At 46.9% G+C, this 22,182-nt stretch overlaps 2 protein-coding genes across 2 annotated transcripts in view; one reads left to right on the top strand and one right to left on the bottom strand.

Moving 5' to 3' along the window:
• The first annotated feature begins 5,888 nt into the window (after positions 1-5,888).
• On the top strand, positions 5,889-14,871 carry IL4 (interleukin 4). Its single transcript, XM_023196413.3, has 4 exons — positions 5,889-6,258; positions 6,531-6,578; positions 12,059-12,235; positions 14,682-14,871. Exons 1-4 carry the CDS (start codon positions 6,124-6,126, stop codon positions 14,781-14,783), a joined length of 462 nt encoding a protein of 153 aa, XP_023052181.1. The 5' UTR covers positions 5,889-6,123; the 3' UTR covers positions 14,784-14,871.
• Positions 14,872-19,364: 4,493 nt separating this feature from the next.
• The window catches only part of KIF3A (kinesin family member 3A), a 48,040-nt gene continuing 45,222 nt past the window's right edge, over positions 19,365-22,182 (bottom strand). The window contains exon 18 of the mRNA XM_023196390.3: positions 19,365-20,542. Coding sequence (XP_023052158.1) covers positions 20,500-20,542 — 43 coding nt within the window. The 3' untranslated portion in view covers positions 19,365-20,499. The remainder of the gene's footprint in view (positions 20,543-22,182) is intronic.

Raw genomic sequence — 22,182 nt, 5'->3', positions numbered from 1 at the left:
AAGCGGCTCATCCCTAACTCTGCTTAAGTGCCCCTCCCTCAGAGAAGTCTCACCTTTTTCCATGACAAAGCCTGTGGGGGTTGGAGGCACTCTCCTGGGTGCTGACCTGCAGGACTGATCGAAGAGGAGAGAGGTGAGACTCACCTGACTCAGGGACCACAGGAATGGCTGGGACAGCAAGCATCAATGGACGAGGCCCATGGAGACTGGGCTGCATTGCGCGACCTGCATTCCTTTCTCCGAGTTGAGTGCCGTGTTTCTGACTCCTTTGAAGCAAGCATCTGGCTTCTCCAATTAGATGAAGGCTGACAGGCTGTGGAGGGGAGGGCAGCAGACACCATGTACCTGGTCATTCAGACTGGGGGTGTCCTGAGCAGACTCACGGTGTGGGGGTCAGGTGGGGGGTGTCCTGGAGCAGACTCACGGTGTGGGGGTTAGATAGGGGGTATCCTGAGCAGACTCACGGTGTGGGGGTTAGATAGGGGTGTCCTGGAGCAGACTCACGGTGTGGGGGTTAGATAGGGGTGTCCTGGAGCAGACTCACGGTGTGGGGGTTAGATAGGGGTGTCCTGAGCAGACTCACGGTATAGGGGGTCGGCAGAGGCAGCAACTTTGGGATCCCGGCACTACAGCTCAGGGGTGGCTCACTGAGCGGGTCAGGTCTTCAGGGTTCCGGGCCCAGCCTGGAGCCTGCCCCTCCAGCCCTCCTGACATTCTTAGAAGCACCTACTTTCCTGCATGAAATCCTCTCCTGACTAAAGCACCCGCAGCCGTGTCTGTTCCCTGTAATGAATCCAGACACTGAAGCAGGCGGGCTGCAGTGTGGGGATGGCAGCCCACCAGAAACAAGGACGGCAGCTCAAAGACGGAGAGGGAGCACATCCAGGAGGAACCTGTGCGGAGGGCCCATCTGGCCAGGTCTCCACTGCCCTGTCCACACTTGGGCTTGCCTAATAGACGAAGCATCATCAGTCATTTCAGCAACTCAAGATACGAGTCATCATCATCATCATAGCACTTACTGTGTGCCAGGCACTATTCTAAATACTTGAAAACTTCAACGTATTCATTCCTCAGAGCAACTTCATGAGACAGGGACGGCTATGACCTCCATTTCACAGATGAGGCTGAGTAGCGTGCCCAACGTCACACAGCCGGGAGGCACAGCAGCCAGGCCTGACAGACCACCTGGGCCCAGCGTCCACGCTCTTAGCCACCGTGTGCTACAGCAGCCTCTGTTAACAGACCCCCTTTCTGGATGACCCATGCCAAGTACTTTCCATGGAACCGCTCACTTGCTCCTCACAAGGAAGAGTCACATTATTCTCATTTCACAGGTGAGAAAACCGAGACCCAGAGAGAGTTAATGATCTATCCATGGTCACAGAGTTGACAAGGGCTCGTTTGCTGGACTCCTAAGCCAGTGCTCATAACTGCTACGTTCCAGGGCCTGAAGGGAAAACTCTGCATCCATAGAGGAGCCAGCGCCGGTTCTCAGCTCTCACACAGGGGAGGGGAAGGGGCCTGTGACCCACACACCCAGACACAGCACAGTCTTCAACCTCCCTCCTGAACTTCGGTGCCCGTCCCACCACACCCTACCAAGACACTGCCCGTGGCCCTGCAGGCTCGGAGACTCCTTCGCAGTGGTTGTGGTGGAGATCACTGCCCTCCTCTTTGTCCCTGACGATGCAGGCACCCACCTTCCCCATTTCTACCCACGTGCCGCACCTGCCATGGTGCTGTCCCTGCAGGTGAGGATGGCCCATCCCCCACTTCTGCCCTCTGGGGAGACTCCTGGTCACTCTCGAATGTTCTGGACAGTTTATCCTTTCATCTTTGGCCCCATTCCACCATTGACACAAACAAAACAAGCTGGATTCTGCTTCTGAGCTAAAGCTGCCCACCTAATATTCCCTTTTCACTCACCAGCTCTGCCCTCAGAGCCTCAAGCCCAGGTTCTGCCTATTAGTGGGTGCTTAGAAAAACACCAGCTGGACACATAAATGGCTGTTCCACTGCCCGCCAGACACTCCAGAATCCTGCCCTCCCCACCAGCTCCCCTTCTGCACCCCCGACTCTCCTTGAGAAGCTATTTGGCAGAAGCCCTCCAGCAAGTCCGCAGCTTGACGAGCTCCCTCCTGTGTTAACTGGAACCGCTGCTCTACTGCATTCCACATAATAGTTCATCGGATTCAAAGTCCCCACCTGCCTTGGAAGCAACCACCTGCTCTTCTCATAACTCTCCCCCAGTGTGTGCAGCAAAGAACCAACTTTACCCAAGAAGTCTGGCCTTTGTCCTAGCTCTTGGGAGGTCCCACCAGCTACAAACCCTTGGAGTAAAGAATGTGGCTAGTCCTTGTCGCCAGTTCCCAGGAGGTAGCCCCAAATTCCTAGGGATTTCCCAAGTGATAGGAGTATCTTACTATTCATGGTAAACCCTGAGAGTTTATGCCAGTGAAGTGACGCATGGTGGGCCCTAGGTAGTTTTTGCTGACAATATGACCATGGAGGGGCTGGCCATGCCACTGAGGTTTTGTGATATCAGCCTGGCCTCCTGGAAGGAAATCTGGAAGATGAGTTCAACCCAGTGGCCAGTGATTCCATCAACCACACCTACGTGATGAGACTCAAATAAAAACTCTGGACCCCAAAACTCAAGTGAGCCTACATGCTTGGAAATACTCAGCATTTTGTCACACATCAAAGTGCTGAGAAGGTGATGCCTCTGATGTCACAGGGGGAAGACAATGCGAGTTTTGTGTTTGGGCCCCTCCTCCATCTCGCCCCTGTGTCTCCTCTTTTGGCTGGTTCTGATTTGAATGCTTTTGTTATGATAAAACTGTGGCCTTACATACAGCACTCTCCTGAGTTCTGTCAGTTATCCTAGTGAATTCTGGAACCTGAGGGATAGTGGAAACTCCCAGATTTGCAGCCAGTCAGTCAGCAGTGAGGGTGGGCTGGGGACCCCTGAATGTGCAGCTGGCAACTGAAATGAGGGCAGCGTCATGGGGGACAATACCCCTCACCTGTGAGGTGTGGCTCATCGCAGGTGCTTTGGCATCTGAAGCCACTGCATTTAGTTTGGTAACTTTGCTGCCCAGTCCCAATGGAAGGATCCTAAATATGGTCTAAGGACCTTCCTGATACAATTATCCAGATTCTCTCCTTCACAGAACGTGAGGCACTGCGATAAGATCCAAAACTATATATACACAGTGGAATACTATGCAGTCTTAACAAAGAAGGAAGCCCTGTCATTCACCACAACATGGATGAACCTGGAGGACATTATGCTAAGTGAAAAAAGTCAGGCACAGACAGACAAATACTACATGATCTCACACATATGTGAAATCTAAAAAAGTCACACTCAGGGAGGCAGAGAGTAGGATGGTCACCAGGGGCTGGGAGGGTGGTGATCAGGAAGATGTTGGTCAAAGGATATAAAATTTCAGTTGGGAGGAAGAAGTTCAAGAGAGCCACTGTACAACATGGTGACAACAGTTGATAACAATGTCTTGTATACTTAAAAATTATGAAGAGGGGCCAGGCGCAGTGGCTCACCCTTGTAATCCCAGCACTTTGGGAGGCCGAGGCGGGTAGATCACCTGAGGTCAGGAGTTCGAGACCAGCCTGGCCAACATGGTGAAACCCTGTCTCTATTAAAAATACAAAAATTAGCTGGGTGTGTTGGCAGGCACCTGGAATCCCAGCTACTCAGGAGGCTGAAGCAGAAGAATCGCTCGAACCCAGGAGGCAGAGGTTGCAGTGAGCCGAGATTGTGCCATTACACTCCAGTCTGGGCAACAGAGTGAAACTCCATCTCAAAATAAATAAATACATAAATCACAAAGAGAGTAGATTTTAAATGTTCTTACCAACAATAAATATGTGAAGTACTGTATAATTAGCTTGATGTAGCAATTCCATAACATATGCACATTTTAAAACATTATATCACACAGCTTAAATATATAGGTAATATTTATTTGTCAATTTAATAATAATAGTGAGGGAAGAAAAGATCCAAAACAGAGGCAAAACCTTGTCCAGGCATGGTGGTTCACACCTATAATCCCAGCACTTTGGGAGGCTGAGGTGGGTGGATCATTTTGAGGCCAGGAGTTTGACACCATCCTGCCCAACATGGTGAAAACTGGTCTCTACTAAAAAAGAAAAAAAAAATGCAGATATTAGCCAGGCGTGGTGGCATATGCCTGTAATCCCAGCTACTCGGGAAGCTGAGGCTGGAGGATGCCTTGAGCCCAGGAGTTCGAGGCTGCAGTAAGCTATGATCACCACTGTACTCCAGCCTGGGTGACAGAGTGTGGGGGCTGGGGGAGTGGTGGGGGGTTCGGGGGGTGGAAGAGAGGCAAAACCTTAGCAACACACATTTTTAGATGATCCTCCAGAAGAAAGTCATAGGGAGGCCCAGGCACAGTGGCTCATGCCTGTAATCCCAGCACTTTGGGAGACCGAGGCGGGCGGATCACGAGGTCAGGAAATCGAGACCACCCTGGCTAACACGGTGAAACCCCATCTCTACTAAAAATACAAAAAATTAGCCGGGCGTGGTGGCAGGCGCCTGTAGTCCCAGCAACTCGGGAGGCTGAGGCAGGAGAATGGTGTGAACCCGTGAGGCGGAGCTTGGAGTGAGCCGAGATTGCACCACTGCACTCCAGCCTGGGTGGGTGACAGAGCGAGACTCTGTCTCAAAAAAAAAAAAAAAAAAAAAAGGAAATTCATAGTGAAAAGAAGGTCAGAGACCAAGGGAAGGGAAGGTTCCAGGAGAAAAGCAGGGGGCAGGCAGGGCCCAATAATCCTGCTGCTCATGAGCCCTTACTGGGAGGCTAGGTGGGCTGTGCACAGGGCCCAGGCACCTGAGTGAATGGCGGGGTCCTTACGTTCACGGCTGGGGTGAGGCAATGAGCACCTTATTGTGTCCACATGAATTCAATAAAAAACAAGCAGAGCGGGTGGTGGGGCACTGACAAGGAGAGCTGATTTGCAGGTTGGTAAGACTGTAGCTCTTTTTCCTAATTAGCTGAGGATGTGTTTAGGTTCCATTCAAAAAGTGGGCATTGTGGCCAGGCATGGTGGCTCACACCTGTAATCTCAGAGCTTTGGGAGACCGAGGTAGGAGGATCACTTGAGCCCAGGAATTTGAGATGAGCCTAGGCAACACAGTGAGACTCTTATCTCTACCAAAAAATAAAAATAAAAATTAGCCAGGCATGGTGCGGTGGCACGCACCTGCTACTCAAGGGGCTGAGGTGGGAGGATCACTTGAGCCTGGGAGGTCGAGGCTGCAGTGAGCCCTGATCACAACACTATATTCCAGCCTGGGTGACAAAGTGAGACCCTGTCTCAGAAAAAAAAAAAAAAAAGTTATTCCTGAAACCTCAGAATAGACTTACCTTGCCAAGGGCTTCCTTATGGGTAAGGACCTTATGGACCTGCTGGGACCCAAACTAGGCCTCACCTGATGTGACCTGTCCTTCTCTAAACACCTAAACTTGGGAGAACACTGTCCCCCAGTGCTGGGGCAGGAGAGTCTGCCTGTTATTCTCCCTCTACGCAGAGAAAGAGCCCCAGATCAGCTTTTCCACGACAGGACAGTTTCCAAGATGCCACCTGTACTTGGAAGAAGCCAGGTTAAAATATTTTTCAAGTCAAACTTTCTTGATATTACTCTATCTTTCCCCAGGAGAACTGCATTACAACAAATTCGGACACCTGTGGCCTCTCCCTTCTATGCAAAGCAAAAAGCCAGCAGCAGCCCCAAGCTGATAAGATTAATCTAAAGAGCAAATTATGGTGTAATTTCCTATGCTGAAACTTTGTAGTTAATTTTTTTAAAAGGTTTCATTTTCCTATTGGTCTGATTTCACAGGAACATTTTACCTGTTTGTGAGGCATTTTTTCTCCTGGAAGAGAGGTGCTGATTGGCCCCAAGTGACTGACAATCTGGTGTAACGAAAATTTCCAATGTAAACTCATTTTCCCTCAGTTTCAGCAATTTTAAATCTATATATAGAGATATCTTTGTCAGCATTGCATCGTTAGCTTCTCCTGATAAACTAATTGTCTCACATTGTCACTGCAAATTGACACCTATTAATGGGTCTCACCTCCCAACTGCTTCCCCCTCTGTTCTTCCTGCTAGCATGTGCCGGCAACTTTGTCCACGGACACAACTGCCATAACGCCTTACGGGAGATCATCAAAACTCTGAACAGCCTCACAGAGCAGAAGGTGAGTACCTATCTGGCACCATCTCTCCAGATGTTCTGGTGATGCTGTCAGTATTTCTAGGCCATGAAAACGTTAACAGTTGCTAGAGAAGTTGGAACTGGTGGTTGGTGGCAGCCCAGGGCACACAGCGAGGCTTCCCCTGCCACTCTTTTTTCTGAGGGTTTGTAGGAAGTTTCCTCAGTTGGAGGGAGTGAGAGATGCTCATCAAGGACTGCTCTGTCCAGTTGGAGGTTAACTCTGTCTCTTGCTCTCTCGTTTCTGCCTGGACCAAGACTCTGTGCACCGAGTTGACCGTAACGGACATCCTTGCTGCCTCCAAGGTAAGAAGCCGCCCCACGGTCTGTTTTAGCAAATGGGGAGATCCATCCCCAAGTGTCTGAATAAGAAACTTGTCTAATGGAAAACGAGCGGGCCCAAATTAACTCTAAGGTGTTAGATGTTTTCAAAGAACGAGAAGTCTGATTTTTACTCTTAAGCATGTTTTGGTCTTTCTGGTTTCACTTGATTTAGAAGATGTGTAATAGAAAGCTTACATGCTATAGTCCTGACTCAGATCCCGGTCAAAGAAAAGCCCTCTTGGGTTTTACTTAGCTTTGGCATAGTGCCTGGAACGTAGGAGGCACTCAATAAATGCCTGTTGAATGGGAGAATTTTTCTGGCCCATACATTTCTGAAAAACCAAATACTCTCACAGAAACAGATATTGAGATGACAGGTTGAGGGAGCTTTCATTTTGTCTAAGAGACTTCCTATGGCAACAGAAAAGGTATCACCAGAGCCCCTCCTCTTCCACAGCCTGGCCACCTAACAGCCCTCTGGGTTCCAGGGCTGGCGGTCCAGGGCCCCTCAGCTTGCTCTGGCAGGCCGAATTCCCCTCCAGCTCGGTCCGGAACCATCCTGCTGGGCAGCATCCAGCACATCCCTGCTTCCGGCTGCCGGGGCACCTCGCCTCTCTGCCTCCTGTGTTGCCTCACCCCCACCCCTCTATCTGTAGTGGGAGGAGATAGATTTGACAGCTGATAGTGCATTTTCTCTGACAAACACATGACTACAGCCGTATCAATAGTTTTGTGCATTTCAGTTCCTGTTTTCATGGAAACACAGGGCTGAGAATGAAAGCCCCAAAGCCTCAATTTCACAGTGGTCTCCTAACTACTGCTTTCCATGCAAACTAGGCGGATGATTTGGCCAGGAGTGAAGCCCTGTGTGTTGGGCAGGGTCACACCCTGGCACCCAGGCCATAGAACAGAGCCCATCCTGCTTCATGAGGGAAACTGCTCTTCGGGCCTTTATCTGGACTATCTCATTTCATTAAAGGTTATCCCAGGAGTTCAATACAGGATGAGAATCCTGAAGGGCAAATCCACACTTTGTTTTTTTTTTTTCTTTTGAGATAGGGTCTTGCTCTGTCACCCAGGCTAGAGTGCAGTGGTGCGATTTCAGCTCACAGCAGCCTCCACCTCCCAGGCTCAAGCTATCCTCCCACCTCAGCCTCCCAAGTAACTGGGATGACAGGTCTGCGCCACCACGCCTGGCTAATTTTTGTATTTTTGTTGTAGAGATGGGGTCTTGCCATTTCATTTTGCCCAGGCTTATCTCGAACTTCTGAGCTCAAGCAATCCATCCGCCTCGGCCTCCCAAAGTGCTGGGATTAGCCACTGCACCTGGACAACAGTTTGTGTGTGTGTGTGTGTGGGTGTGTGTATATACACACACACAAATTTTCTAAGTCCTTCCAACCGAGATGGCTCCTACTAGAAGCCAAGAGTCCACCAGGTTGAGCACTGGGTCTCTGGAGGCCTGTGGCACTGCTGAGAAGGCTCTAACAAAGCCAAGGGAAGGGCCACCTCACTAGAAGCCAGGCCTGGAGGAAGGCTGAGGGTTGAGGGCCTGGAGGTGAGACTGCCTATGGTTTTAGACCCAGCTCTGCCACTGACTAGCTGTGTGGCTGGCCTTCGGCACATCTTCACACCTCTCTGCACCTCAGTTTCCACATGTGAAGATACGAAAGTGATTCTGAAGGTGATTGCAAGGTTGATTGGAATCCAGTTCTTGAGTTAGTGGAAAGTGTTATTGTGAGATGATATAACCCTGATTAAAAGCAAGGACACGTTGCAGAGAAGCGATGATTCTAAGAAGGAGGTGCCCAGGTTGGAAAGGATCGAACCCTCCAGGATGCCGAGCCTGGGGCTATCCATCTGGGCTCTTTCTGGAAGACCTCCAGGCGCAGGCCAGGACACCACTGCCCTCCCGTCCTTAACTCCCCTCTTCACTCAGTCCTCACTCACCTCCCTCTCACACACACAGACATCTCCTAGAACAATCCCCACTGCCTGCCTTTACTTTTACCTGTCTCATTCGCCTTCCCCCAACTTCATCCTCCTGGAGTTCTCAATCTCACTCTTCTACTCTTTCTTCCCCTCGAAGATTCATTCAGCACTGCTTACTTACATGTTAAGATATTTCAGAACAGTGAAATGTTGCTATTTTCAAAAACCTACACAGGTGGTATGCAGAGGGAAAGGTACTTCTTTACGTTCCCAAAGAAACATCTTTCCAAAATCCAGCCTATTGATTTTATTTCTTCGGGGTAACAAGAATTTTAGTATCTCTAAGTTGGGTAGCATTCTACTCTTGGCAGTTGCTGGAAAGAAGGCACTGATCTAGGTCCTGGGCTTCATAAGTAACACCTGTTGGGGTGTCTATGCAGTCAAGGCTGTCTGAGGAACAGCAAAGTGGGAAGAAGCAAGCTGGCTGGTCGATGAAGGGTTTCTTGGGTGGACGAGTAGATGGAGCTATTTCCTACTTACCAAAGAGAGCTAAAGTTCATAATTCTACAGAGAGTTCCATAATGAACCTCAAATATCTCTGTTTTTTGAAGGAGTTTCTCATATAGAGCACCAGCTGACTACCCTGGGCAGGACGGGAGATAATGAATGCGGTGCCAGTCGGGCTGGATTTGTATGGTCCTCAGTGAGGCTGGTCAAGAACCAAGTTAGAACTCTCACAGAGTCACTGCCACAGAAAAAACCTCCCAAGTGGCTGTTTCCTGACATTCCCGGGAGGGACAGACTTCCTTCTCAGTCACTCCCTAAGCAGTTCTGAACGGTGAGGTCAGCCAGGCTGTCAAAGTGCACTCCCTGAGCCACTGGCAGACACACTCAGCGGCCAGAGCTAGACAGGCAGGTGGAAGGAGTCCGGGGTCACGGCAGGGACGGAGTGTCGCCCCCTCGCTGCGATACCAGAGCAACTAAAACGTAAAGGCCTCGCACTAAAGCTGCCCTTAGGATGTATTCTTTTAAAATTTTTCCATTTAATGCAGACTCTTTTCAATTCTTATTTTATCCTTGTTTCCTTTAGAAAGTCCTTTGAAAAATATCTTCAGAGGATTTTTTCCTATACTATGTGGCCATATATGGGTCAAAATTAAGTTTAATTTCCAGGCTCCAAGCCAGCATTTCAGAAAAATCTCACCAAGGTTTGTGGGAAAAGAAGCAAAGGCTTTTTGGCCTTCTTGAATCTCACTGTTCCCTCTGCAGCAGCATGCATGTCTGCCCACCTCCACTCAGGTACCACCTGCCGCCCCCCACCAGCTCCTGTGTCCCCTCCACCTCGACTCGCCCACAAAGCCCAGAGAGGTCTGTTTCTTGGCTCCAAGAGCCCAAAAATACTGACACACTCTTATATTTCCAACTAGAATCAGGAACTAGGAGTGACTCTCAGTCAGTTCATTAAGTAAATGTCTTTCCAACCGCTCTGCCCATGGGACGTCACGCCCCACAAAGGAAAGGGGAAGCTCCCGTAGCCTGGGATTCTGGTGCCTCAATCTGGGTCTAGATCTTCCTGAAAAAAAAAAACGTTAAAATATGAACTGCATTCCTAGAATTTAGCCTATATAAATAAGAGGTGAACACAAAGATTTATATAGTTTACTCACTGCCACTTATTTACAGAAACAAAAAGCTGCTGTAAATAAGGCAAATTACAATTGTAAAGGGGCCTGACAAATGACAGCACCACTATGCAATGCGTTTCTATGCAGCTCTCAAACCCATGTTCTCAAATACCACCGAAGGGCTTAGGAAATGCTTATAGTATATGTAAAGAGTAAAAAAGTTACAAAACAGTATCAACAGTTGATCCCTATTTTAAAAAGTGTTTTTTCAAGTGTGATGATATTTACCAAAATATTAACAGCAGTAGTTACCTCTGGCTGATGGGATGAGTGAATGTACTTTTGTTGAATATATATTAATTTTTTTTTTTTTTTTTTTTTGAGACGGAGTCTCGCTCTGTCGCCCAGGCTGGAGTGCAGTGGCGCAATCTCGGCTCACTGCAAGCTCCGCCTCCCGGGTTCCCGCCATTCTCCTGCCTCAGCCTCCCGAGTAGCTGGGACTACAGGTGCCGCCACCTCGCCCGGCTAGTTTTTTTTTTTTGTATTTTTCTTAGTAGAGACGGAGTTTCACCGTGTTAGCCAGGATGGTCTCGATCTCCTGACCTCGTGATCCACCTGTCTCGGCCTCCCAAAGTGCTGGGATTACAGGCTTGAGCCACCGCACCCGGCCAAATATATATTACCTTTATAGTCAATACATGTTACCTTGATCATCAGAAAAAAAAATGTAACTGTAAGAACTTGAAAGTTGCTTGGATAGTGCTGCTGATAGAAATCCCTGAGGATCTTGTCACTGTTCTGATTCAGAGGGTCTGGGTGGGGCACGGGTGGTCTGAGATTCTATATTTCTAAGAAGCTCCCAGTGATGTCCATGCTTCTGGTCATGGACCACACTTTGAGTAGCAAGGGACCAGAGCATGTCAGGGAAGAGGCTGGGGATAGCTTTATCTGAACTGGAGGAAGGAACTAGGCTCAAGCTAAGAACCCTCTCCAAGTTCTGCATCTTTGTTCTTCAGTGAAAAATGAGAGGACAGACCAGTTCAGACCAAGACAAAATCCCTCTCCTGGGTTCCCAATGACTTGTCTCCCTGCGTGTCCATTCCCTTCTCTAAGGTTAAGGGCCCCAGGAAGAGCCATGTGGTCAGACCCTCACAGTTGCCAGCATTCCAGGGAGATTCTCACTTCGCACCATTTGGGGTGCAGAAACTCTGCCCAATGCTCAGCTCAATGGCACCTGCTCCCAGAGCCTCTCCTGATCTCCCAGGACACCTATCCCCAATCTGTACACTTATACCTTGCTGCCTGGGGTAATGTCTTAGCTCCTCACTTGGACCATGTGCTGCTCTCCTCTCCCATGGGGAGGGCCAAACGGATAGTGCTGCCCAAAGCAGCCGAGTCCAGGCCAAAAGATGTGAATTCATTTATTCAACAGGCAGGCAGGATTTCCAGGGAAAGCTGGATTTTAAAACCTTTGGGAACGAGAGCAGAACCTGACTGAGAGCTCATGTGGGCACTGTCCATAGCAGAATAGCTCATGGGGTATAGAGATACGGACGCGGAACGTGGGCTGTAGCGACAGATGGTCCTGCGTTCTAGTCCCCACTGTGCCCTTTCCTTGTGGGGTGGCTTTGTTCAGGTACCTTTCAGCAAAATCCTCCGAGAGAAAGGAAACTGGGAGGTTCTGGGGAGAAGGCTGCTGCGTTTGCAATTGGGAGAGGTTGTTGACACAGGTTTATGTCTGTGGCAAGCAGCCTTCCTTCAGTGGAATACTTGAAGACAGGTCTGTGGTTGAGCAAACTCACCTCCATTTGTCCCCCTGGAAAGAAGAAATCACGAGGAAAAAATCTCTCTCCCACCCTCCAAATGGAGCTGGCACATGGCTATCTGTGGCATTTGTCTTTCCAGAACACAACTGAGAAGGAAACCTTCTGCAGGGCTGCGACTGTGCTCCGGCAGTTCTACAGCCACCATGAGAAGGACACTCGCTGCCTGGGTGCGACTGCACAGCAGTTTCACAGGCACAAGCAGCTGATCCGATTCCTGAAACGGCTGGACAGGAACCTCTGGGGCCTGGCAGGCTTGGTAAGCTGCACTGTATTCCTAGCAAGCTGGCAGCTTGGCTCCCGGTGGACAGCAGCCTCACTTCTAAACACTCCTCCTTAGGAGCTGCAGCACCCTTGGTCAATCCATTCATTCATTCACTCATTCACTAAGTATTTGCTGAAGTTCCATAAGTGCTGGGTGCGGTTCTAGGTGCTGAGGACGTGTCACTAAAGACACGCAGGCCAAGTCCCTGTTCTCGTGGAATGTTCTAGTGGGAGAGTTAGAAAAACAAACATGTAAAATGATGCCCAGTAGTGATACATGCTACAAAGAAAAACACAGGAATAAAGAACATAAGGGTCATGGGGGAGGGGGCTGACTTAGGAGCTGGTGACATTATCTGAGCAGATATTTGAATTAAGTGAGGGAGCAGGCCACATGACTAACTGGGGAGAGGCCATTCCAGGCAGAAGGAGGAGCTATGCAAAGGCCTTAGGATGGAAATGAACTTCCTGTATTCAAAGACCAGTAGGAAGGCCAGTGTGGCTGGATCACAGTGAGTGAGGGGGAGTTTCTAGGACAGCAGATCACACAAGGCCTTGAGATTCCACCACGAGTATGGCAGGGAACACCTGCAGAGCTTTGGGCAGGGCAAAGACTGTACGATCTGATTTACATGATTTAAAAGGGTCAGTCTGGCTACTGTGTGGTAAATAGGCTGAAAGGGGGAAGCATAGAAGCAAGATGGTCTGTTGGGAGGCTACCACAGTAAACCAGGCTAGAGATATTGGTGGCATGGACAGGATGGGAACAGTGAATAGATTTGGGATATGACTAAAAATAAAACCAGAAGGATTTGCTGACAGATCAGTTGTAAGGGGTAAGATACAGGGGAGGAAAAGATGACCTCTTCGTTCCTGCCTAAACCCCTCTGGCGATGGTCAGTACTGTTTACAGAGAGATGGAAGACTAGGGGCAAGGCAGGGCTGGAGGTTAAGCAGAAGATCAAGAGTTCCATTTTGTACATTGTACATGTAAGGTGGCTATTGGACAGCCAAATGAAGGTGTTGAGAAGATGGTTAGAAAAGTCTGGAACTTAGGGGAGAGGTCAGAACTTGCAGGACAAAAAGGAGAGTCCTTAGATAGATGCTATTGAAAGTCTGAATGACAGAAAGGGAGAGATCAAAGGCCTGAGCCTGAGATCAACACATGGAGGTCAGGAGAGGAGGATCCAGTAAAGGGGCCTGAGGAGTAGACCAGTAAGGCAGGAGAACACTGGAGAGTGGGCGGTATCCCAGGAGGCCGGTAAGGACACTCACAGAGGGAGGGTCGACTGTTTCAAATGTACTGAAAGGTCAGGTCAGGTGAGGACTGAGAAAGGCCCCTGGGTTTGACTGATGGAGGTCATGGCTGAGGCTGATGTAAATGGAGAAGCAGGAAGGAAAGTCCAGCTGGAGTGGGCTCACCGAGGATGGGGCGGTGAGAGAAGCCAAAGAAGGAACAGTGAGGGCAGAATACTCTTTGAAGGTGTTCAGCTATAAGGCTGCAGAGAAACTGAACCATGGCTGCAGGGCGGTTATGGAGTGAGGGAAGCTCTTTTAAGGTGGAGGGTATACCCAGCATGCTAATGCACCTGGGGGAATGGTCTGGTGGAGTAGGGAGAACTGAAGAGAGGAGAAAGAGGAGGAATCATTAGAGGGCAGAAGTCCTTGTGGCCCAGAGCAGATGTTATCTAATATCGAGTGGAGGAATTAATTGGCTTTAGAAGAGAACAAGGACATGTATCCCTTCTTTGGGCCTATCACCTTGTAGACAATGGGATAGGTCATGGGATAGGAACTTGGCACAACACATGTTCTCTTTTAATTCTCTCCATTATCTTATGAAGCAGGCACGTAGGCAAACAATTGTCCCAACTTTACAAAATAAACTGAAGCTTTTATAAATTAAGTAGTACGTTCTCAGCAATACAATTAATAAATGGTAGAGCTGAGATTCAAACTGAAGCAGTGGCCTGGGGGTAGCATCTGGAATCCTTCGCACCTTTAGGGCTGCTGTGTTGCAGTGCTGCTGTTTAATGACAGGAGGGCCACATGACTGAATCTCTCTCAGCAGTCTAGGCAGCCATGCAGAAGGCCCAGTAGAGCACAGGCAGGTCTGAGCCAGCACCTTCAAGTTCCATCCTCTGAGCAAGCACCTAGCTGTGACACACCTCTCCAGAGACTGCACTCCCCGCCGCCCTGCCCACCCCAAAAGCAGATAGGTAATGGTATACAGTAACCATTTCTAGAAGTGTAAGTAGTATGCACCCAAAACAGGCAAAACCTGCTGGCCTAGTGATAGAGACTCCCCCCAGTCAGGCTAGACTGGAGGCCTTGGTTTGGTAAGTGTTCAGGTGGCAAGTGCCAGAGTAGGCTTGATCAAGTAGACAGGCAGGCAAGACAAATGCTTACCAATGCAAGCTAATTAAATGTTTCTTTTGTAGAACTCCTGTCCTGTGAAGGAAGCCAGCCAGAGTACGTTGGAAGACTTCTTGGAAAGGCTAAAGACGATCATGAAAGAGAAATATTCAAAGTGTTGGAGCTGAATATTTTAATTTATGAGTTTTTAATAGCTTTATTTTTTAAATATTTATATATTTATAACTCATCATAAAATAAAGTATATATAGAATCTAACAGCAATGGCATTTAAGGTATTGGCTATGTTTACTTGACAAATGAAATCATGGTTTGCAACTGTTAGGGAAATCAATTTAATATACCAAGAGACTATAAATGCTGTGGGAGCAAAACAGGAAAGACCACTTCCCCCTCAAGGAGTTCCCTCTCGAGTTAGGGATATAACGCACAAGATAATTACAGAATACAAGGCCACACAAGATGTAAATAAGACACTGTGGGTCCATGAGTGCTACCGATTACCATATATTTCTGAACAGAAAAGGTATCAACTGGATGTCTAAAATGTTCTTCCCCCATTGGCACAAGGATTGTGACACTGAGTCTACAGAAAAAAAGAAGCAATCCTCAGTACACCACATGGCTCTACAGTGAATGATATTTAAAGTCATAATAATGTAAATTATCTTGACTCTCAAGTCTTAGAACCAACCAATAGACAAAGCACAGAAGAACTGATGATGATTAGAGAACAGACTACAAATGGCGGAACAATATAAGAACACGGAACAATGTAAGAGCTATAGCTGGAAAAGGCTGGGAACTGAAAGCAGAAGAAAAGAAAGAGAGGTGGGCACTGCTATCTCCAGCTTGCAAGGAAAAGGGGGAGTTAAATAACACTGTCTACGGTGGATGGAACAAGAACACAAGGTTTAGGGATTTATCAAAATTACAAAGGTAATAGAATGAAAAATAATTTACTATAAAAATTTGGAAGAGGTAGAATAAATTAGGTAAATTCTCTTTCTTCAATAGGGAAATAAATATATGATATCTAACACTGATAAAGCAAAAAAACAGTTAGTAAAAGTGGTCATAGATTGACAGTTGTTGCAGCTGGGGATGTGTACAGGGGGTTGATTATACTATTCTGCTTTTATACGTAATTGAAAGTTTTCATAATAAAAAGAAGAAAAAATAATAATGAATGAATCAAGAAATCTTTGGAATTATAATGATAGTCATGGAAAAACTAAAAACAAAAAGGAAGATGGTTTGCTGGGAATGGGACTTGGACTAAGGAGGGGTGAAAGAGGGCTGGAGACTTTTGGCTTTCCATTGTAAGTGTGTGTGTGTGTTACCACGTGCATAAATGAAGTTTTTTCATTAAAGAAGAAATAACATTTAAAAGACAGTAAGTGTTGGTGAAGACGCAGAAAAATTGGAGCCCTCCTACATTGCTGGAGTGATTGAAAAATGGTGTAGTCACTTTGGAAAACAATTGGCAGTTCCTCAAAAGGATAAAATACTTTATGGCCCAGCAATTCCAATCCTAGGTATATACCCAAGGGAACTAGGAACACATGTCCACACAAAAACCTCTCCACAAATGTTCATAGCAACATTATTCATAATAGCAAAAAAGTAGAAGTGGCTGGGCACAGTGGCTCATGCCCGTAATCCCAGCACTCTGGGAGGCCGAGGCGGGAGGATCACCTGAGGCCAGGAGTTCAAGACCAGCCTGGGCAACATGGAAAAACCCTGTCTCTACAAAAAACTAGCTTAGCATGGTGGCACATGCCTGTAGTCCCAGCTGCTGGAGAGGCTGAGGCGGGAGGATGGCTCACGCCTGGGAGGTTGAGGCTACAATGAGCTATGCCTGCACCACCATACACCAGCCTGGGCAACAGAAGAAGACTCTGTCTCAAAGAAAAAAAAAAAAAAAAGCAGAAGCAACCAAAATGTCAATCAACTGATGGATAAACAAAATGTGGCATATCCATACAATGCAATATTATTTGTCAATAAAAAGAAACGAAGTACTGACACAGGCCACAACTCGGATGAACCTTGGAAACAGTATGTGATGGGAAAGAAACCGAATGTGGAAAACCACGTATGGTATGATTCTACTAATATGAATTATTCAGAACAGGAGAATGAATCCATGGAGGCAAAAATAGAATATTGATTGCTACAGGCTGTGGGCGGGGGGCAGGTGTGGAGGCAAGGGGAGTGACTGATAATGGGGGTGGGGTTTCTTTCAGGGGTGATGAAAATATTCTGATATTAGATAATGGTGATGGTTGCACAATTCTATGAATACACTAAAAACCACTGAATCGCACACTTTAAAAGGATAAATTTGGTAGTAGGTGAATTCTATCTCAATAAAGCTGTTATTTTAAAAAATTTAAAAGGGGAAAAAAACCCAAGCGTCATCAAAACTTGCCTTTTGAAGACTTGTTCTCTGCAAGAATATGGATCTAGTAACAGTGATTGAGCACTCTCTTTTCATCCTCGCTTACAGAGATGTGACAGAATTAATACGAGTACTAAAATTACACCAAAACATGTAACATCTTTTTAACCCTTTCAAAATAAGGGAACAAATCAAAAGCTTCAAGTCTCACCCTGACCACAGCCAGTTTCACCCTGCCCACATAAAATACCAGCATGCCAAGGGCAATAAGTAGCTATGAGAGTCATGGAGGCTTCTCAGGCCAATCGGAGAAGACACATACTGTAAATTTTAATTTCCTTTCTTCTTTGATTGAGGCTCATTTGCATTCAATGGCTAATGTGAGCTGTAGTCTGCCACAGGATATGGGTAGTGGGTTACAGTTTGTATATGAGGACAGGATGGTAAAGGAAAGTAGGAAGATTTAGATCAGGCCATGGAAAGGACACATGCTGACTCTAGGCAGGTCTGTCGCCACATAAGCTTCATTAGGCAAGACGCAACTCACATTCCCATTTACTCCCAGTCAGGCAGTCCTGGACTCTGGATGCAAACACGCAACAACAACAATCCTTTGAATTTCCGAAGAGAATGAGAACACAAACTGAGGTGGATACTTACAAAAACAGTGGGTGAAAAAACTTCAGGATTAAGTGAAAGTTAAGATGCTTGTCATCTGAGCACATTTATGTAACAAACTCAGCCACAGCCCCTGCCTGCTTCATGGGACATGCCTTTTGTCTGCCTGTGGAATATGATATCCACAGCAAGACTGAACATTTCCCTCCTGGCTATCAATCAGCTACCTCTACCTTTTGCCAATGAATAAACTATCTGTAACTGGCATCTAGGGGGTAATAATTATTTATTGGATAAATGAATCAAAAAATTATTCAGCTCAAATCTATGGCTTTTATTGACACATTGTTGGGCTACAGTTACAAAGGGTCACCTCTGTTACAAATGCCACAGGGGCTCTGCTTGTTGCTGTCCATGTCATTGACCCTGCTCTTGGTTTTTCTCTGCCCTCCTCCACATAACCTCAGGGTGCCCACATCATCTAAGGATGGGAACCTCAAGGCTAAGTACAACACAGAGCTTTCTTATGGAGCTAGGCACAGACTGGCCTATGACACACAGGGCTGGCTTCTCAGTTCCTAGCAGCTTCCACTAGGAGCAAAGCAGGCACTTTCTCTAGTCTTGGAGCTGATTTCTAGATTTAATTTATTAGCTCAAGTTGAAGTTCCATTCCCAGGGGGAGTACTAAAATCCCCAGTTAGCTGTCACGCCCAGCGTTTCCTCAACTGGGCTTTTGCCCTAAGTACCCAGACACCCTCTCCTTGGCTCTCTAAAGTGCTTTTTTTTTTTTTTTTTTTTTTTTTAATGAGACAGAGTTTTGCTTTGTCACCCAGGCTGGAGTGCAGTGGGGAGATCTTGGCTCACTGCAATCTCCACCTCCTAGCTTCAAGCAATTCTGCCTCAGCCTCCTGAGTAGCTGGGATTACAGGTGCCTGCCACCACGCCTGGCTCATTTTTTTGTATTAGTAGAGATGGGGTTTCACTGTGTTGACCAGGCTGGTCTTGAACTCCTGAGCTCAGGTGATCCACCCACCTCGGCCTCCCAAAGTGCTGGGATTACAGGCATGAGCCACCGCACCCAGCCTAAAGTGGCTATCTTCTAATCCAACCTGTCAACTTCTTCCTACTCCAACTTTCAGTCTCTAAGCTGTCTACTCCTTCTAGTTTCTGATTAGCCAGTTAAGCCAAACAAAAATTTGTTTTGATGTTTTGTCTGCTCACCGCACACCCAGGCAACGTGAATAAGGGGACACATTTGCTCCCTCAGTTTATACCAATCAGGAGTGCAAGCAGAACAGCTGAGAAGAGAGGGCGGTTACTCCTCTGGCTGATGACCCTTTCCACCTCCGGGACACAGGTGTGTATAACATCTGTTCTCCCAACCACCATCCGTGACTTGCTCCCTCTAATCCCTCACAATCTCTCCAGCAGTTGTTTCCCTCTTTTCTTTTTTCTTTTTGAGATGGAATCTCACTCTGTCACCAGGCTGGAGTGCAGTGGCGTGATCTCGGCTCCCTGCAACCTCTGCCTCCCAGGTTTAAGTGATCCTCCTGTCTCAGCCTCCTGAGTAGCTGGGACTACGAGTGCATGCCACCATGACCAGCTACTTTTTCTGTATTTTTAGTAGAGACAGGGTTTCACCATGTTGGCCAGGATGGTCTTGATCTCTTGACCTCATGATCTGCCAGCCTCAGCCTCCCAAAGTGCCAGGATTACAGGCGTGAGCCACCGTGCCTGGTCCAGCAGTTGTTTTTCTAAAACACAAATAGGCCGGGTGCATAGTTTGAGTAATCTATGATTGTGACACTACACTCCAACCTGGGTGACAGAGTGAGACCCTGTCTCTAAAAATAAAAAACAAAACAGGCTACCTGGTGAATAGCATAACTCATGGTGGGGTAGAAATCAAGGCCAACATAGTATTTCTGTAATGACTCTGCTGCTTTTAGGTTGGGTTAGGCAATATCCTCTTGCTAAGATTAGTATCGACTCTGAGAAATACTTTATTCAGTTGTAAAGTCCCAGTTAAATTCCTTTGCACAACTGGAGAAATAAAGCCTTTGATTAAAAACTAAAATTTCCCCAGCCCTCTAAAAAGGGATGGGGGAGGGGAGCAGGTGGAGAGGAATGTGTGATCTGTCATATTCTTTAGTCAGAGCCATAAACGTGTTTGGGTAAGACAATCTGATGTTCTGATAACGTTGATAAAAGTCACTTGAAGATTGGGTCACAGGAAGCCCAAGATAAATGCTGAGAGGAAACAGGTTCTTTTTGAAGTAGCCTCTTCGTAATCATTTTCCCACACATTTGTTCAACTTCCGAAAAAGGACTGAATACCTGATCTGCTTTGCAAACGAAACAGTTTAAGAAAGAGAAATTGAGATAATAATTAATAAATGTGTTTGGAAGGCTCCTCCAGCTTGCTTTAAGTTCAGGCTGTGGCTTCTGAACTGTGTTAACTTCTCCTATAAAGGCACAGGCTAACAGTGGTCTTCAGTGATTTTTACTCTACCTTGTTTTAAAAATGGATTCAAAGTGATTTATTGGAAAAGATTAAGACAGAAAATAACATTATTAGGACGAAAGAAGAAAGGGAGTAGGAGGAAATGATGATCCAGAGAAAAATAAGACTATAAGCAGGTCATCAGATATTACAGTCCTATCAGCGAAAGCACAATGGAAAATGCATATTTTACCTCACTCTTTTTATACATGCAGGGAGAAAATAGTCTGATATAATAATCTGGTACTTAGCTTTAAAAGAAATTTTTCTTGAGAGTCTTCACAAGATGATCGGATGGACAATGTCTTCAGCAGCATCCCGACAACACAGGCAGTAACAGGTTTTGTAGGGCAGTGGCTCAATGGTATTGCTTGATGAAACTGGACACCATAGCTCCAGAACTCAATTGGAGAAGAGGGGCAAAGGGGGCAAAGGCAGCGCAATTTATTATCTTGTACATGCCAGGGCAGGCCTTTAATTCTGTCTTCATGTTCTACACACAGGTAAGAGTTTTACATAAGCTGGAAGTGGTGGAAAGGAAGACCCCTGGAATGGCCAGAGGAGTTTCCGCCCCTACAAAAAACACATTTAAAAAAAGTCACTTGACGCCAGGTGCGGTGGCTCACGCCTGTTATCCCAGCGCTTTGGGAAGCCGAGGTGGACAGATCACGAGGTCAGGAGTCCAAAACCAGCCTGGCCAATATGGTGAAACCCCATCTCTACTGAAAATACAGAATTAGCCGGGCGTGGTGGTGCGTCTGTAATACCAGCTACTTGGGAGGCTGAGGCAGGAGAATCGCTTGAACTCGGGAGGCAGTGGTTGCGGTGAGCTGAGATTGCGCCACTGCACTCCAGCCTGGGTGACAGAGTGAGACTCTGTCTCAAAAAATAAAAAGTAAAAATAAAAAACTAGCCAGGTGTGGGGGCATGCACCTAGTTACTCAGGAGGCTGAAGCAGAAGGATTGCTTGAGCCCAGGAGTTGAACGCACCACTGCACTCAAGCCTGGGCAATAGGGCAAAACCCTGTCTTTAAAAACAAAGTCATTTGAGATACAAAATTACAGCTAGATAGGTCTAGTGTTTTTACAGAACTGTAGAATGACTATTCAAATAGCTAGAAAATACTGAGTGTTCACAACACAAGCAAATAATGTCTGAGAAGATGTACATGCTAACTACCCTGATCTGATCATCATATATTGTATCAAAACATCACAATGTACCTCATAATATAACTATGTATCAATTAAAAAATAAAAATTTTAGGCCGGGCGAGGTGGCTCACGCCTGTAATCCCAGCACTTTGGGAGGCCGAGGCAGGCGGATCACGAGGTCAGGAGATCAAGACCATTTTGGCTAACACGGTAAAACCCCGTCTCAACTAAAAATACAAAAAATTAGCCAGGCATGGTGGCGGGTGCCTTTGGTCCCAGCTACTCGGGAGGCTGAGGCAGAAGAATGGCATAAACCCAGGAGGCGGAGCTTGCAGTGAGCCGAGATCGCACCACTGCACTCTAGCCTGGGTGACAGAGCAAGACTCTGTCTAAAAAAAAAAAAAAAAAAATTTAAGTCCTTTGAAACTTGTTGACAAATCAAAATTTCTCGTTTTCTACTTTGAATTTCTTAAGCCTGCCAATCACAGTGCCTGGTAAACAATGTTTGTCAAAAGAACATGATTAACAAAAACTCAATTGTTACTGGGTTGGAGATACTTTAAGCTTCTGAATGAGATCATGGCACTGTTACCACTAAGTAACGGTACCTTTCATAGAATACATTCTACATACACACTTCCTTAAGTTAAGACCTGAGAATTGGTTTCTGTTCTCAAACACCTAATGAAAAGGATAACAAAACTCAGAAGTATTTTTGGGGCCAGGTGTGGTGGCTCACACCTGTAATCCCAGCACTTTGGGAGGCCAAGGTGGGTGGATCACCTGAGGTTCGAGCCCAGCCTGACCAACATGGAGAAACACTGTCTCCACTAAAAATACAAAATTAGCCAGGCATGATGGCGCATGCCTATAGTCCCAACTACTC

This window comes from Piliocolobus tephrosceles, chromosome 4, assembly GCF_002776525.5.
Source record: "Piliocolobus tephrosceles isolate RC106 chromosome 4, ASM277652v3, whole genome shotgun sequence".
NCBI classification, from domain to species: domain Eukaryota; kingdom Metazoa; phylum Chordata; class Mammalia; order Primates; family Cercopithecidae; genus Piliocolobus; species Piliocolobus tephrosceles.
The sequence above is the reverse complement of the archived record's forward strand: the minus strand, read 5'-3'. Positions and strand labels throughout refer to the sequence as shown.